This window comes from Stegodyphus dumicola, chromosome 12 (genome assembly GCF_044657685.1).
Source record: "Stegodyphus dumicola isolate Sdum_Otavi_A_Nest chromosome 12, ASM4465768v1".
In the NCBI taxonomy this organism is placed as follows: Eukaryota; Metazoa; Arthropoda; class Arachnida; order Araneae; family Eresidae; genus Stegodyphus; species Stegodyphus dumicola.
In genome coordinates, this window is record NC_140779.1 from 75672692 (window position 1) to 75688946 (window position 16255).

General features: G+C 33.3%; 1 protein-coding gene across 1 annotated transcript; it reads right to left on the minus strand.

Moving 5' to 3' along the window:
• Nucleotides 1-135: 135 nt before the first annotated feature.
• LOC118195408 (uncharacterized) lies at nucleotides 136-13583 on the minus strand. The gene is made up of 2 exons (XM_035366715.2): nucleotides 12276-13583; nucleotides 136-754 (listed from the first exon to the last, which is right to left on the minus strand). The coding sequence occupies exons 1-2, from the start codon at nucleotides 13142-13144 to the stop codon at nucleotides 346-348; spliced, it is 1278 nt and encodes a 425-aa protein (XP_035222606.1). The 5' UTR covers nucleotides 13145-13583; the 3' UTR covers nucleotides 136-345.
• Between the last annotated feature and the right edge of the window lie 2672 nt (nucleotides 13584-16255).

Below are 16255 nucleotides of genomic sequence, written 5' to 3' on the forward strand. Positions count from 1 at the left end.
TTAATTCAATCTAATAAATTGAATGAAATGCAAGAAAAAATGCGTATAATTTAATATTGCGTACAAGGAAGTCATGTGGTGTACACATCAGAATTTTTTTTTAATGAGTTGTGACAAAGATTTTATTTCAAAAAGTTTAATTAATTTTTTAATATTCAGATGAATGGGTTTCACCATCAAAGACATTTTATTAGGCGTAATATTTTAATCGGTGCATTCACCTATATAGAATACATAGATTGATAATGATTTCCATGCAGATTTTATTCATTACTATAAAAATATTTTAGTCGTATGCAATTGCTTTTGTATTACAGAAACAAGAATATTTCATCCATATAGAAACTAAAATTCTAATCTTAAGTAGGCTTGCAATCTCTTAGGCAAACCCAAAAGTGAAATCCCGCCTGGGAGCTGGGAGTTACATATTAGTGCTTGTCTGATCACGCACCGGGAATAATGCAATAGGCTTCTCGGCTGAAGGATCGATTCAAAACTCTCAAACTCGCATTTCTGGAGTTCTTCGCACCTGTTTTCTAGATTTGTGGCGTTAGCGTTTCTGCAAAGCAAATTTCTCATTTCCTCGTACGAAATGAAAGCATCAGGAACAGATCTCCATATGTACCGCAAACACTCCAAATAAACAGCAAAGTGTGGTACGCTGTAGTTTAAGAAGTTAACCAAAACTTCAATAATAGCAGCTTCCCTTGCTTTTAGATCAGTTCGTCTTGTTTCCAACACCCTATGAGTAATCCTGAAAATAATTATAATTGAAAGATAAGCATTTCCAAGATTACATTTTAAAGCTATGCAGTTACAAAAAAAAACATTGTCTAAAAAATAAAAAAGAGGAGTGAAGCAAAACTTAAGACGCTATTTGAGTTGTGCGCAAATGCTTATATTTTCGAAACTACAAATCCTACAGTCAATTTAAATGCATCATTAGAATAGACTGAAAAAGAGCCCATTTTCCGTCTATTCTAATGATGCACACACACACACACACATTTTTTTTTTTTAATAAAACTGGACAAAGGTACACACTTACTAACGCGTCAAAAATAGAGAAATTCCATAGACCTTATAAGAAAGAATATATCTTAATCTTAGAATATTATAAGAATTTGTTAATCCATTTCATATTTTGTAACTTTAACGAAGTTTTGATTAACAAACTCAACGAGTTCAAAGCAAGCAATGGCAACCCTGTACAGAAAATAACATTTTTATCTCCAACGCGGAAATTCTACAGGTATGCCATTTTCAAATATTTTGTGATATTGCTCTTGAATTGGGTTTTATGTGGTTTACTTGCGAAGAACATGATATTTAATAAATAAAGGTAACATACAAAACGTTACAAAAAACGCTGCTTTGGCGTTTCTGAGTCAAAAATCAAATCTGAGTGATTCCAGAGTTTATCTTTTTTTTCCTCATTACACTCAGAAAAGTATGAATCCGAATTTTATGAATTACTAAAATAAATAATCATCTGATAATGTTAATAATTAATGATCATATAATCAAATAAATGATCGTCTTGTTACGTTATAATAACTTTAAAAACTACTGCCTGAAAATGCTCATAAAATCAAAGAAAAATATCAGATCTTGTTTAATTTTACTTTGTTTCAAAGCATCATGTGCTATCAATATTATTTAATTTTACTTTATTTGTACACAAAAATAAGTTCATATAAGTTTTGCGTTTAGAATTTTTACCGTTTTACTAATGTAAAGAAATTTATACATGAATTACACATGAAAAAAAAAAAAAAAAGGGCGCAAAATGCAGTAAAAAGTGCTTTTATGAGATATATTAAATTTTATTTGCAAAAATTGTGACTTTCATAATCTCATCATTTATACAACGTATCACATTCAATAATTAAAAACAGTTATGTGATACAAACGCCATAGGTTTTCGTGTTAATGTAAGCCAGATCGTTCCTACTCTTCCTTGCAGACATGTGGATGGCACACGCTCCGTTTATTGGGTTAGTCTATCTCTTATAAGGTCCATGGCGCAAAGCTGATGACGAAAATTTGTAAAATAGTGTACATAGACTTCGTATTTATCCTTCGTATATCGTTCTTTAGTATTTATCTCATATGTATTCTGTATTCAAGTATAATATTGTATTAATAAAATGTGTCTATTGAGATCTTGCAGGTCTTCCTTTCGTTTTGTCAAGTATTCGTTTTGTCAAGTATTATTTCAATGTACAATAGTACAAACTCATGACTCAACTGCCCAGCATTGCTTCGTCTTGTCGCGCGCTCTATGTTTGCCTTCTTAGCCTTGCGGCCTCTTGTTGCCTCTCTTCTTCATCACCTCAATGCCTCAGCTTTCCACCTCAGAATTTCTAAAGTCATGTGCATTTTGGCAATTCCTCATGAGCTGGAAACAGCGCGCTTCTCGCCCTATCCCAGCAATAATTTGTTTGTTTGATTGATTGATTGCTGATGGTAAAGTCCATGGCGACATGTCGGTGACGCGCGCTCCGCCTACTGGGTTAGTCTATCTCTTATAAGGTCCATGTCCGTGTACGTGCACGATCGCATGTGAGCAGCACCCCCTGAATAGTTCACTTCTACGGGATGTTGGTGTAAGTGGCAAGCACGTCTGGTTGAAAGTCTATGTCTTCGGGTGGTGTTTGCTGTATCTCGTACGAAATTAAAAGACATTTGACTTTATGAAACATTATTTTAATCTGCGTAACTATCCAAGTACACTTTCCAATTAATTTATAGATTTAACATGTAATAGGAATATAACTCCAGACATCTTAAATTATGTGTCTTATTTCTCATATCGTCGACCCATTTCGCAAAGAGTCATTTTGAATGAATAGATGTAATAAATAAAATATGTGTGTCTAAAATCTTTTGTTTGTTTTATTTGTTTTATAACATCCTCCCACTTTCGTTAGTAATCCTACGTGTTAACACCAGCGCTTCTTTACTCAACGAGAAAGCTTACTTTTTTTTATCTTCAGATTTTTAGCTGTGTATAGAAAAAAGATTTGAAGATTTTGAGACAAACCAGTATTATGAAATGGAAATAATGTATATATATTTTTATTTTTCAATACAACAGTATACAGAGTGTCATTTATTGGAACCTCATACATATCATGATTTTCTTTTGTTTTGTGAACAATAGAGTAGATTTTGAGTATCATGTAGCATTTCTAAATCTGGTCTTGCTTAAATCCAGGAACTGCTTTTCAATAATGCTTGTCTAAAACACGTATATTTCTGATGCCGAGGATCGAACCTAGCACGTCACAAATTTTCAGCATTTTACTCGCACAGGTACTGGCTATTAGGCACCTTTGGCCATCAGCTTTATTAATTTCATTAGTTATTAAACAATTAGACTAGAAGAGAAAACTCTAATGTGACAATAAAAATCGTAAAAATAACCTTGTATTTAGCGTAAGTATAATGAAACATTCAATCGATTTCGAGGGCAGCTAAAGGTCCCTCCTCATCAGGAGAAAGAAATACCAAGAAAGAAGAAAATAAAGGAGAAGGAGTCTCAGAAACACGTGGTCCTTATCAGCACTGCACGTGGTTATAACTGGCTTTTTAATCAGAGTTGCACTGGCCGCCTACTTTTACTGAGCCAGGTTATCTGATCAAGTATAAAGGACAAGAAAAATTAGAGAAGTTTAAATAGAGAGCGAGGGGCAAATGCACCTTCACGCTCAAAATCTGAACTTCAAATAATGGAAAGCTTAGATTTAGACTCTATAATTGACCGAGCTATTGCGAGGAGCAATGTTGCCGGTTCCAGAATTAAAGCCCAAGGGCACTTGACATAAATAAATCGGGACGTGGAGAAAAACTCAGATGAGAAAACGGAGATAAGGGGAAGAAGAGAAGTACCAAAAGGAGCCAGACAATCCAATCGGACAAGTTCGCAAAACGTGACGAGCGATCATAGCTTTCAAGGAGGACCCAAGACAATGGAAATCAATGACAACAGTACGAGAAGATACACTACAGCAATAGTTCCAATGACAAATTCAAATACAATTATACAACATCAATCAGTAGTGCTAAATACAACACAATACAAAACAACTATACAACACAATTTAAATACAACTATTCAACGAAGCTACAGAAGAACTTCAATTAAAATCAGATTTATTGGAAGTATAAACAGCTAACAATTGAGGATCTAAGTGAAAAGTTGTCATCTCCTCCCGTGAAGGAGTGAGCTGCAAGTGGTCTGACGCTTCTATCTTCGAAGAGAATTTCATAATTAAAGACTTAAGAGTAATTAACAAAGTCACATTGCACAGCTTTGTTGAAGAATTTTTCATTAGATCTTCTGATGTAATCTGGAATCGTCTCAAGTTTTAAGTCTCTGTGTAAAAGTTTATTGCGGACAAGATAGTGTGAATCAGTAATAATGCGCAGAAATTTGTTTTGCACTACTTGTAATTGATGCAATTGTGTTTGAGTGACCGTGTTCCAAGCAGAAGCAGCATAACAAAGTATCGGTCGAATGCAAGTGGTATATATATGTTTTTTTCGTACGCAAGCTAAAATTTGAATATTTTCCAATGACCGGGAGAAATCTGCATATTATGCTCTTGACACTATTGGTATGATTATACCATGTGAGCCTTTAGTTCAAAATAATTCCTAAGTATTTGGCCTTTGTGACCAGAGAAAAAGGTAGAGATCTTTAAAAGCAATATTTTTCTTAGTTTTGCTAAGAATTAAAAGTTGTGACTTGCTAGCATTGATTTTTATGCGCCAATTTGTGCACCAGTCTTCTACGGCGTAGAGGTAATTTTGCATTTTATCTATTGCATGATTAGCTTGGATGGATTTAATTGCAATCGCCGTATCGTCGGCATAACATGCTAACAGAGAGTAATTGTCCAAACCAGAGTGAGGAAGATCTGATATGTAGAAAAGATATAGTACTGGACCGAGAATACTTCCTTGTGGGACGCTGGATCTTATAGATCTTGAATTGGATTTTTCATTTCCTTGAGCGACGAAGAAAGTGCGGTTTTGCAAAAAGGAGAAGATCAGAAGAATGAGTTCTCTAGGAAGTCCCAAGTTGATAAGCTTGAAGACGAGCCCCTCATGCCAGACGCGGTCAAAGGCTTTTGCCACGTCCAGCATGAGGAGCGCAATACTTTGCTTGTTATGGAATGCAGATCCCACAAATTCTACAATTCTTACTAGTTGTCGAGTAGTACTGAGGTTTTTTCTGAATCCGTACTGATCATTAGGTAGCAGGTGAAGAAAAGGTTCCAATCTAGTGAGAATAAGTCTTTCATAAATTTTACCAAGGCTGGATAACAAACATAATGGAAAGCAACCACTGAAAGGATTTTATACCCTCTGGTAGTACCAAAAGCGAGAAGGTGACGCCATCTATCGGCAAAAATAATGGAATTAAGATAGTAAAATTTTAAAGGCATTAGGAAGGACTGGATTGGACTTCAAATCATTAACTAAACCCGTTAAATCTTTGTGAATGTGAAAAGCCTCAAGAAAATCCAATTCACCTATGGAAAGAAGCCTTTTGGATCATTCGCTCTGCTCTTTGCACTGCTTTGGTAGCGTGTGATTGCTGATATAGTTTCCTTTTTTTTATTTTGCTTCGATTATCTTCTGCATAAAATCAAGAAAAAATGCCCTGTCTCCTCAGAAGGAATTTTTGATTCTGAATCGAATCAAAATCAGGAAGGAGTAATCGTGCGTGATAATTCTGATTCTGTAGTTAATGATATGGTTGACTGGGCAAATGATAGCCGAGAGTGATTTTGTTTGCCGTGATTGCTTAAAACTTTCAAGTATAAATACAATTTGAAACGCCATGCATATAAATTTCATTACAATACTACATTAAGTAAGTCTCTGAAAACTCAAAGTTCTAATAGTATGGTTGATTGTGCAAATGATTTTAGTGTGGCTGAGAGTAATTTTGTATGCTCTGATTGCTTAAAAACGTACAAAAATTAATGCAGTTTGAAACGCCATGCCAATACATTACACTCTAATAATACTACATTAATGATTCTTTAAAAAGTGGTCGATCACCAAGCTACAAATGTGAGGACTGCCATCTGAAATTTAGTGACCTAAAAAAAATTTTGAAACATCATCAAAATAAAATTCATACTTCTAACAGGTAATTATGTTTGTCCTGTATGTTATGCTAATTTTGAAAAGCGAGAAATAATATTTCATTTCAATAATATTCATGATGTTGATGTGAATCATACTGAGTTAGAATTTAATTCATTTAATGATTTTTTGGCATGGAAGGCAGAAATTGAAAATATTGCGAAGTCAAAATTTCTTATGGAGTAAGCATATTTAATATACATGCTATAATGCCACTTTTCAGGAAATTTTATATCAGAAAGTAAAGGTTTGCGTCACTTAAAAATCTTTGGTAGCAATAAAATAAATGCATATTGCCCAGCTGCATTAAAAGTAACAGAATATACAGATGGCAAATGTGTAGTGTAATATCAGAAAATACATATTGGGCATCGGAATGATTTAGGTCACTTATTTTTAACAACAGATGAAATAAAAAATATTGCATCAAAGATAGCAGCAAAAATCTCTCTGGATAATATTTTAGATGAAATTAGAAATTCTCTATCAGATGCTGGGCTTGAGAGGGTTTATTTACTTACAAAAAACGATTTACATAATATCAAAAAATCTTTCAATTTGTCTTCTAATTCTGTTAAACATGAAAATGATTGGGTTTGTGTAGATACGTGGGTACGAGAAATGCAAAATTCTGAAAATCCATACATTTTATTTTATAAAACCCAGGGATAAACATGTGCACAATATTAATTCCTAAAAGAAAAGGATTTTGTTTTAATAATTATGACAGAAGCACAAGGGGAAATACTGAAAAAATTTAGTTCTGACTGTATATGTAATTGATGGTACACATGGGGTGAATGGATACAAATTTGAACTCATGACTTTACTTACAATAGATGATTTGCACCAAGGATTCCCATGTGCTTTTTAATTTCTAATCGATGGGACCAACCTGTGCTATCAATTTTTTTTTTTTCATGTATTAAAGAAAAGGTTGGGCAAATACAACTATAAATATTTATGTCTGATATAGCTGAATCTTTTTTTAATTCTTGGAAGGCTGAAATGGGTTTAACACAGAAACTTCTTTTTTGTACATGGCATATTGATAGAGCCTGGAGAAACAATTTTTTAAAAAATCAATGGTGTTGAAAAACAGGCAAAAACATATAAAATTATTAGATCTCTCTTAGAAGAACAAGACATTCATACTTTTCATACACTGACAGAAGCATCAATAAAATTACTTAAAGAAGATCCTGGTGGTGTGGTGGAGGTGTATTTAATTATGGCAAAGCACACTAGGGCTATCTGCCTAAGGGGAGGAATGCTTTCGTGGAGGACTTTCTAAGGGCAACTGGCTCTTATACACGTTACACATGGGGAAAACCACGAAAACACCCATGCAGCCAGCCCTTTCGCGGGATTCGAACCTTGGACCGAACTACCAGTGTTCAGCGACTTTACCGCTCGGCCGCTGGTGGGCTCTAAAGAAGATCCTGACACTATTGAATTTGCAAATTACTTTGAAACATATTATTTACAAAATACATCTAGCTGGGCATATTGTTATAGTAGACTTCACGGTGGTGTTAACACAAACATGCACATCGAACGAATGCACCGAGCATTAAAATATATTTATGTTGATGGGAAAAATTTTAAGAGATTAGATAAGGCTATACGTCGTATTATGAGATTTGTAAGAGATAAAATGATTAATCGCTTAATTACAGCAAATAAAGGTAAATTAACAAGTAAGATTTGGGATTTAAGAATCAGACATAAAACTAATGAAACACTATCTTTATATGTAATAGCGAATGAGAACGGGTGGTCTGTTTCATCAACACATAATACAGAAATATACACTATACATGAAAGTAACAAAACTTGTACATGTCACATACAGTGCACTGAGTGTAATATAGGCATTCATTGATATATATGCAGCTGTATTGATTCATCAGTTTGTACAGACATTAGGTATTCTTTTGGAAGCAAGTAAGATAAAAAATATGCAACGCCTTCGCTGGGAATCGAACCGCAGACCTCTGGATACGCATCACACCACGAAGTCATGCCAGGAAGGTGGGAGAAATACTTTATACTCCTTCTTTTAAAGGGCGACTGGGGTTTTTAGAGGACCCAATCTCCAAATCCTGGGTGTGGAGAACAATCATCTAACACTCTTTTAGTCCGGGCGCCACTATAAAGACATTAGAATTCTACATTGGAAGTAAGAGAGAGATTGAAAAATTAGCAATGCCTTCGCCGAGAATCGAACCGTGGACCTCTGGAATATACGCCCAGTGTGCTGACCACCACACCAAGAAGGCGGGAGAAATACCTTATAAGTTAGGAGGAGTATGTGCAAATAGACACATTACTTACATCAGCACACTAGAAATACTGCTACTAATACTACAACTACAGTACATAATGAATCTCCACTTATTATAGATAATGAAAATTAATTAATTTTGAAATAAGTAGCCAAAAAAAAAAAAAAAAATTTACAGACCCTCTCACTGGAACACAGAATGAACTAAAACAAACATGTTTAGAATTAGTAGATTCATTAAAATCTGACAAACAATGTGATGTGTTAAACAGGATTTTAAAATCAGCACCACTACAACTAGAAACTGTTGATATGTTAAATGCACAAGAAATAAATTTCTCCACTGCTAATAAAGATATTCCACCTAAATAAAAATATAATACCCAAAAGATTCCCAAATACAAAACGAAAAGGAAATTGACAAAAAACTTCTATAGTAACTTCACAAAATGAAGACAATAACAAAATTCTAAAAATTATTTTGGATTCTACGAGTAAGTCTATGAGTGATTAATGAGTAAGTCTATTTTTGTTCATCCTCCTTGTATTACTGTCTTCCTTCCCCCCCCAGAGTCCAACAGTATCAAATATTGTCCATACAATCAATCATTCATTGACTTTTATACTGTTCAGTCAATAGATTATTACCAAACATTTTAATGTAGCCAATTATATTTTGGTGAAACTGACAACCCCATGTACATCCACATGTTGTGCACCGGGGGGGGGCATTTTATTATGTGGGTAAAATTGTTTAAAACTAATTGAACATTGTAACAATCTCATCACGATTTCAAAAATAACATCACAGTTTTGTGAATTGCCACATGCTGCTACATTTTTATTTTGTGGTTTTAATTATTGATAACATTAAATAATAGAAACCCTAATTTTTTTTATATACTAACTAGCTTTACATACCTGGTGTGTACCTTTAATAAGGCTTACTTCTACATTATGTAAACTCGCATTTTATGCCAATCAATCCCCCTCCCCACACATGTTGATATCAGCATTTATTCGTGTTCCTTACATTTTACAGCAATAATTCATAAGTTTGTCTTATGGATATCTGAGGTATGAAGGAATATGTGAAGAACAAGTTCCTCCCCCCTTTGGGCCGAATTTTGAAAATGTTTGAAATTGGTTTTTAGGTATTCATATTCCATACATTTTAAAGAAAGAATTTTATGTACATCTGTTTCTTCCTCATATGAAAAAACATATAAACACGTTTTGCCCGCCGAATCTTAAAGAATCGCTTCTTAAATGATACCTTCGGTACAAAAGGAATAAGCTCCTAAGTTTTGATATCTGTATCTCTAATAGCTTTGGGCGATGATCTGTAGATGAATAAATGAATAAATCAGGAATTCTTCCTTTATGTATAGATTTATAATAAAATATCTGAACAAATAAATATATATCCCAATTAAAAAGAAAATTATTGCATAAAACTAATCAAAGAAATTAATTTACACTTAGTAACACGCACCAAGTTTGTAACATAATAGCGTGGCTTTTTTAAAAAAATAGGCTTTGAGCACGCCGACCTTCCTGGGGTAAACACGTTGCGCGTGAATCTGCGCAAATGATCAGGGAGGAATGAGGAGGAAACTAGCATCTGAGGGGCTAGACGCTTGTGCATATTTTGCGCTCCTTGCCACGAGGAATTTCGTGAGCTTGGGCTGACTATAGGTTAAACTAAGGCTCCTCTAAATAGCCTATATAGGAACCTTAGGTTAAACCAGTGGGCATTAGTAACAACAAGAAGAAGAGAGGAGTACTTAGGATTAACATTGTTTAACACCTTTTATAAAAATTACACTTTCAGATGATTTTAATTATAACTTTCCAGGTAGAAACGCATTTTTTAAGATCAGATAATAAATTATTTATGTCCCAAGAAAGGCTATTATTTACTTCTTGCAAATGTTAGAAAAATTCCTATTTGTTCGCTAAGTACAGGCCCAAATTTGCAGCCTTCTTAATCTTACGGACTTACAAAAAGGGAAACTGACATTTGAAACATCTTCCAACTAGAATATTCTGCCCCGCTTTGTGCTGTGAGCACGTACTTATATTATTAAATAATTAATCCAGAATTAAGTCTAAAATTTATATTCATTACCATTAAATTATTTACATTCATTGCCATTAAAAACTAACATGAGTAACAACACAGCAGAAAAATCTGTGAAGTTAAATCTTATTCAAAGATTTGATGATATAAATTTAATTAACTTTTATTTGTTTATCTGTGAAAGAATTTTACTCATGTTTTGTATAATAGTTTAAATTTTTTACTGATACACCAACACCACAAAATCCTTTATGTAAAGAAATCAGTGAAATATACTTGACATAGAAAAGTAGCAGAATATTGTTTCTTTAGTATTTTACATTAACTTATTAGCATTTTAAACTCTTATAAGCATTTTATTTCAATATAAACTTGATTAGGAGGAATTAAAAAATTGCTTGTGTGATACAGAGTGTCTGTCCGTGAGATAGCGGTAAAACTGTTGTACACTGGTAGTTCGTCTAACGGATTTCCGTCATCTTAAGCAAATAACCCGCAGGTGCTTTTCTTATTTTAAATAATTCGTGTTAGAAGTACAATTTATTTATTTAGAAATTAATTCCTGTTTGTTAAGGCTAGATAAATAACACTCATATACTTAAATATTAAATAAATAATTTAAAAAATGTGCCCATGCGAACGATAAGTTAGAAAAAGACCGTATGTTATCTACTTTGTTGTAATTATAAAAATAATTAATTTATAAGGTAATTAAACGGCAACTGTGAGTTCAGTATTAATTCTTAATATTGTTTAAATAATTATGAATTAATTTGGTAATATTTAATTATTTCTTTTTTAAATCATTAATAATTTTAATAGTAATTTTATTTTCTAATTTTTTTTTTTTTTTTTTAGTATAGCGAAATAGCGAATGGTTTATAGCAACTTGAAGCCCGTCTCCGGTAATTAAATAATTATGATTTTAATAGTATTTAGACGTCTAATAGATTTTAATAGTCTAATAAATAATAATATTGTGTTCTAATAAAATAATTAAATTGCGAATGATCATACGGAACAACAAACAGCATATGAGCGTATGCACCACGTCGGCTAACAAAGTGCTGACGTGATCAGCACGACGATTCATCTCAAAGTATTTGCATATAGAAAGAAAATATCACTTCCTTTTCCTCTTTCTCCTTAGCGTAGTAAAGATCTAAACTAACAACCTAAACTATCCTCCCACTGTATGGCGCGTATCGCCCAAGTTGCCGAACGCGATTTCAGGAAGTTCGCCAAGTGCCGGTTATCTGAGTATCCCCCAGTCCCTTCTAGAATTGAAGAATTTCCTGCATTTATCAAGCAGCAATCCAAGAAAGAAACATCATCTAATAAACAAACTTACAACGAAAAACTAAAATCTAATCTACCCCCTTTTAGAAGTTTTCACAGATATCGTTTCAATTTTTAAGGATTCGAAAGTTTCCAAATTATTACGTAATGTATCTACAATAGCTCGGTGGAACTTAAATTTGCTGACGGCATTCTTCCCCTTCTAAAAATACCTGTGATGGGCTCTGTCATAAGGAAATAATCCAGTGATTCCTGCATCTATTATTATACAGCAATTCCAACATTTTATTTTGAGCTACACCTTACAAAAAATATTGTGATGACTTTAAAAAAAAAAAAAAAAAAAGTTTTTTTTTTTTTCCTCTGAATGACGTAAAGTTAAGATATAAAATATGCAGCAAAAAAAAAGAAAAAAAAAAAAAAATAAAAATAAAGACTTACCAAATTTCCCTCTGATACCTAGATGGATAAAACTGATTAAACATGATGAGAGCTAACGGATTAGGCTCAAATTTAAACTTCAGTCCGTATTTGAGGAGTACAAGTAAATGTTCTGGATTGCTTCGAATTTCGCTACTGTTTTTTCTATTAAGAATGTCAAAAATATGTAAAATATCATACTTTTCTCTTGTCAAATGTTCTAAAATATAGTCCAGAACTTTAGCTTCGTATGTAAACAAAGCCCTCAATCTAATCGTCAATCCACGTATGCACATTGTATGAAAAAATCCCGCAACAAGTTTGGAATCTGTACAAAGGTTTTCAAATAAAATCTTCATTATCTTGCTAGCTGCTTCCTCCTGTACGTAAGTTATGAATGCTAAGCTACTATCCCTACGGTAACATACAGGGGGTTTCTCAAATGTTATGGTTACGCAATAGGGATTAGACAACAAATAAGCACGAAACAACGATTTTTCTACATAGTCACAGTAAGCCTTCACATGTTTTAAAAAGCGTCCAGCTGCCTTTAGCTCCCATTTCGTAGCCAGTCTTTGCAATATAACTTCACTAAAATCGTTGAAGAAAGAGAATGACACAGTCATATTGGCAATGTTTACTCCCAATCGTTGTGTAAATACTTGAATCAGTTTCGTATTAGGGAAAAAACTGTCATGTTCAAAACTTTGTTTCTGATATCTCCACATTCGCTCGCGATTAGTGGGAACATTGGTTAAAATATATCGTCGAGGAGCTACACACAAATCCAGAGCATAAATTAAGGTAGTATTTCGTTTTTCATGAAATTCCGGAGCACACAAATCCAAATATTCCACCGAACTACCGTCAGTAAGCCAAAGAGCGACCATGTTTGAGAATTCCGCTTTTTCTTCGCTCAGTAATATATGATCTAAAATCCGTCCTTTATTTGAAAATCCTTTAAATTTTATTTAAGAAATTCAAAGAAGAAAAACCTCCAGTTTAGTACCTTACATTTAAGTATTCCAAATATCACAGAGCCCACAGACCGTTCTTTCTATAGTTTGCTGTGATTGGATGAAACAGTTCCTTGTGGTCATACCAAAGAATATACATAGACGTTCTTTTGTCATATTTAGAATGACGAGTTATTGTCCTGCATTTTTCAGTCAAAGAACTTGCAATACAAACGATTATCTGTAAGCCGGAAATATCGCCCAGAGCGGGATGTGCTTGACTCAATGACCTTGTAAAGCACCAGTGATACCTCACATGAATGAGTCTTGGCCGCAGTTCAGGAAAGAGCAGGAAGTTAACAAAAGACCTGGAATTTCGAACACATAAATAGCAGATAAGCTTACAATGACCTGAGAAAGAAAGGAAGCTTCACCAAAGGAAGCACCCCTGGTACTTTGCCATAACCTAAATAATCTGAATTGATGATTATGCTAATTTTTTCTCATACTGAATCCTGTGATGCTTTAATTAATGTTTTATTTATCATAAACTGTGTTAACTGCTTTAAATTAACCAAATCAGGATTTTTTTTCTGTTAGATTTCCTTTTTGAAATTTTTCACATCATTTTAGAAGCCTAAATATGTCAGATCGTTTTAGTAAGACGTATTATTTGTAACTGTTTTACATATAAGTACAGGGAATCTCATGACGGCGAACTCTAAAAGTGTTTCCTACAACATAAATAAACAGGCTTTTATACATTTGCCTCTCTAATGCAACCATCTACTATATAAGTGGCCTAAAAATCGCTTGAAGCCGCCGTTAGTGGTCGCATTAGAAAAGTCTCATTATATTTGCATTTTTGTGGCATTTAATAATTTCAGTTACATGTCTGCCTTATAAACTATAATATTGCTTTTTCAAGGTCGTGTAACAACTTTCAATATAAATTAGAATAGTAATAATCTTCTACATTCCATTCGGATTATTGTATTCGTATGAAAGCCTTGAATCAATTGTTGATCATTATTTTGTACGTATGCTATTGCAAAAATTTAAAAATTCTTAATTATGATATTTTCCAATATTCGGGCTTTAAATGCCCAAGTTATTTAATTTTATGCCAAGATTTAAACATTGTGCATTTACAATGAGAAGATCTTAATTATGGAACTTTTTAACATCTGGAGCTGGTTAAAACTGGTTGAAATGTGTTGCAGTCGCAGTTCGTATGCAAAACCATTCTCGCACTGATTTGTTTTATGCTTAATTTATAGCAATTTCCCTAAGTAACCAAATTTTAGATTTATATCATTTTTTTTTAAATTGTGAAAATAAACAAAAAGAAAGGAGAAAATTTTTCTTTCTTACATTATAATTATTTTCAGTTCATCTTTTATGATAATTAGTGTATTTTTCAATTTTCCTCAACTGTCAAATCTTGTTGTATTTCTAAGTATCTTTAGATTATTTACAGTCCCTGCAATTTTAGAGGTTTTATGTTAAACTCTAAAATAGTTATTAGAATAATTATTAGAAGCATTTGATGTAATTAATGACGTACGTCGCCCATAGATTCGCAAATTTTGAATTTTCAATATTGTTGCATGCACTTGAGCAGAAAATTCGTCTTTTCTAGCAAATTGCAAATTTTAAAATTCAAAAACTTCAACTCCATCAATCCAGTTTTCAGACTCAATTAAAGGTACTGAAGTTATTTAACATTTAAGAACTCTCGGTGATTTAGAATTCCCCGGAATTGGTACTCAAGAAATGATTTCAAAAATGCTCTTCTACATCTATTAATAATTGTTCTATCCCTTGAATAGCTAGTATCTACTGCATTTTCTCCTCATTTCTTCTTTGGTGGTTATTTGAATCATAGCAAAGCACGGGAACTGTCTGTCTAAGAGAAAGGATGCCTTCGTGGAGGACTTAACGAAGTATGAGAATGGGAAACTTGATTGTATTTACCTTACACAGGCTCTGTGATATTTGGAATACTTAAATGTAAGGTACTAAACTGGAGGTTTTTCTTCTTTGAATTTCTTAAATAAAATTTAAAGGATTTTCAAATAAAGGACGGATTTTAGATCATATATTACTGAGCGAAGAAAAAGCGGAATTCTCAAACATGGTCGCTCTTTGGCTTACTGACGGTAGTTCGGTGGAATATTTGGATTTGTGTGCTCCGGAATTTCATGAAAAACGAAATACAAGAAATAACTAAATTATCTTGCAACCAGCTTGTTTTGGGATTTGAGCCCCTGTCGAACTGTCAGTGTTAAGCGACCGCCAGAGTCGTAGCTAGGGTTTTCAGCGCCCAGGGACAACTGAAGATTAATTCTACAATGTCGTAATATCAGTTTGGCGCCCCTTGGATTCTGCGCCCGGGGACAGATGCCCCCTTCTAGCTACGGCCCTGGCGACCGCTGGAGCGCTGATGAGCTGCATTATGTATTCTGCTTAAGAATATAGAACACAAATGACTGTCAATTTTATTATATCATCAGTGTTTGGTAACTTTCCCTATGAAAATAAAATTGTTAGAAATATGAGTGAAAAGACATGTAAATATTTTGAATTTGGATTCAATTTAATCCCCTTCATGTAACATATAATGCAGTTTACGTAATAGCATTTAAAATTTTTGAATATATTAACACAAAAGGATACGGCAATGCTGTTACGGCATTCGACAAAATATGTCTCGTTTACGTATATATATATATACGTAGATATTCTTTGCAGAAGGAAGAAAATTATAGCCAATGCAGAAAATTTCTAAATTCAATTTCGCCAGATAAATTTTACATAAAATGAAAAAACAATTTTCAGTACATATAAATAATTAATTGAATGAATGTAAATTTTTACTGCGGAATACATAAACTTATTTTCAGCTCAATGTAAAACTGTTCCCATGCAAAACTTATATTATAAGAAAAAGTTAAATGTCTGTTATGTCGAATATTTCTTCACTTAGATTGCAGAGACATTCGATATTTTATGGAAGCAGGAGACTTGAAAAATGAGCAACCC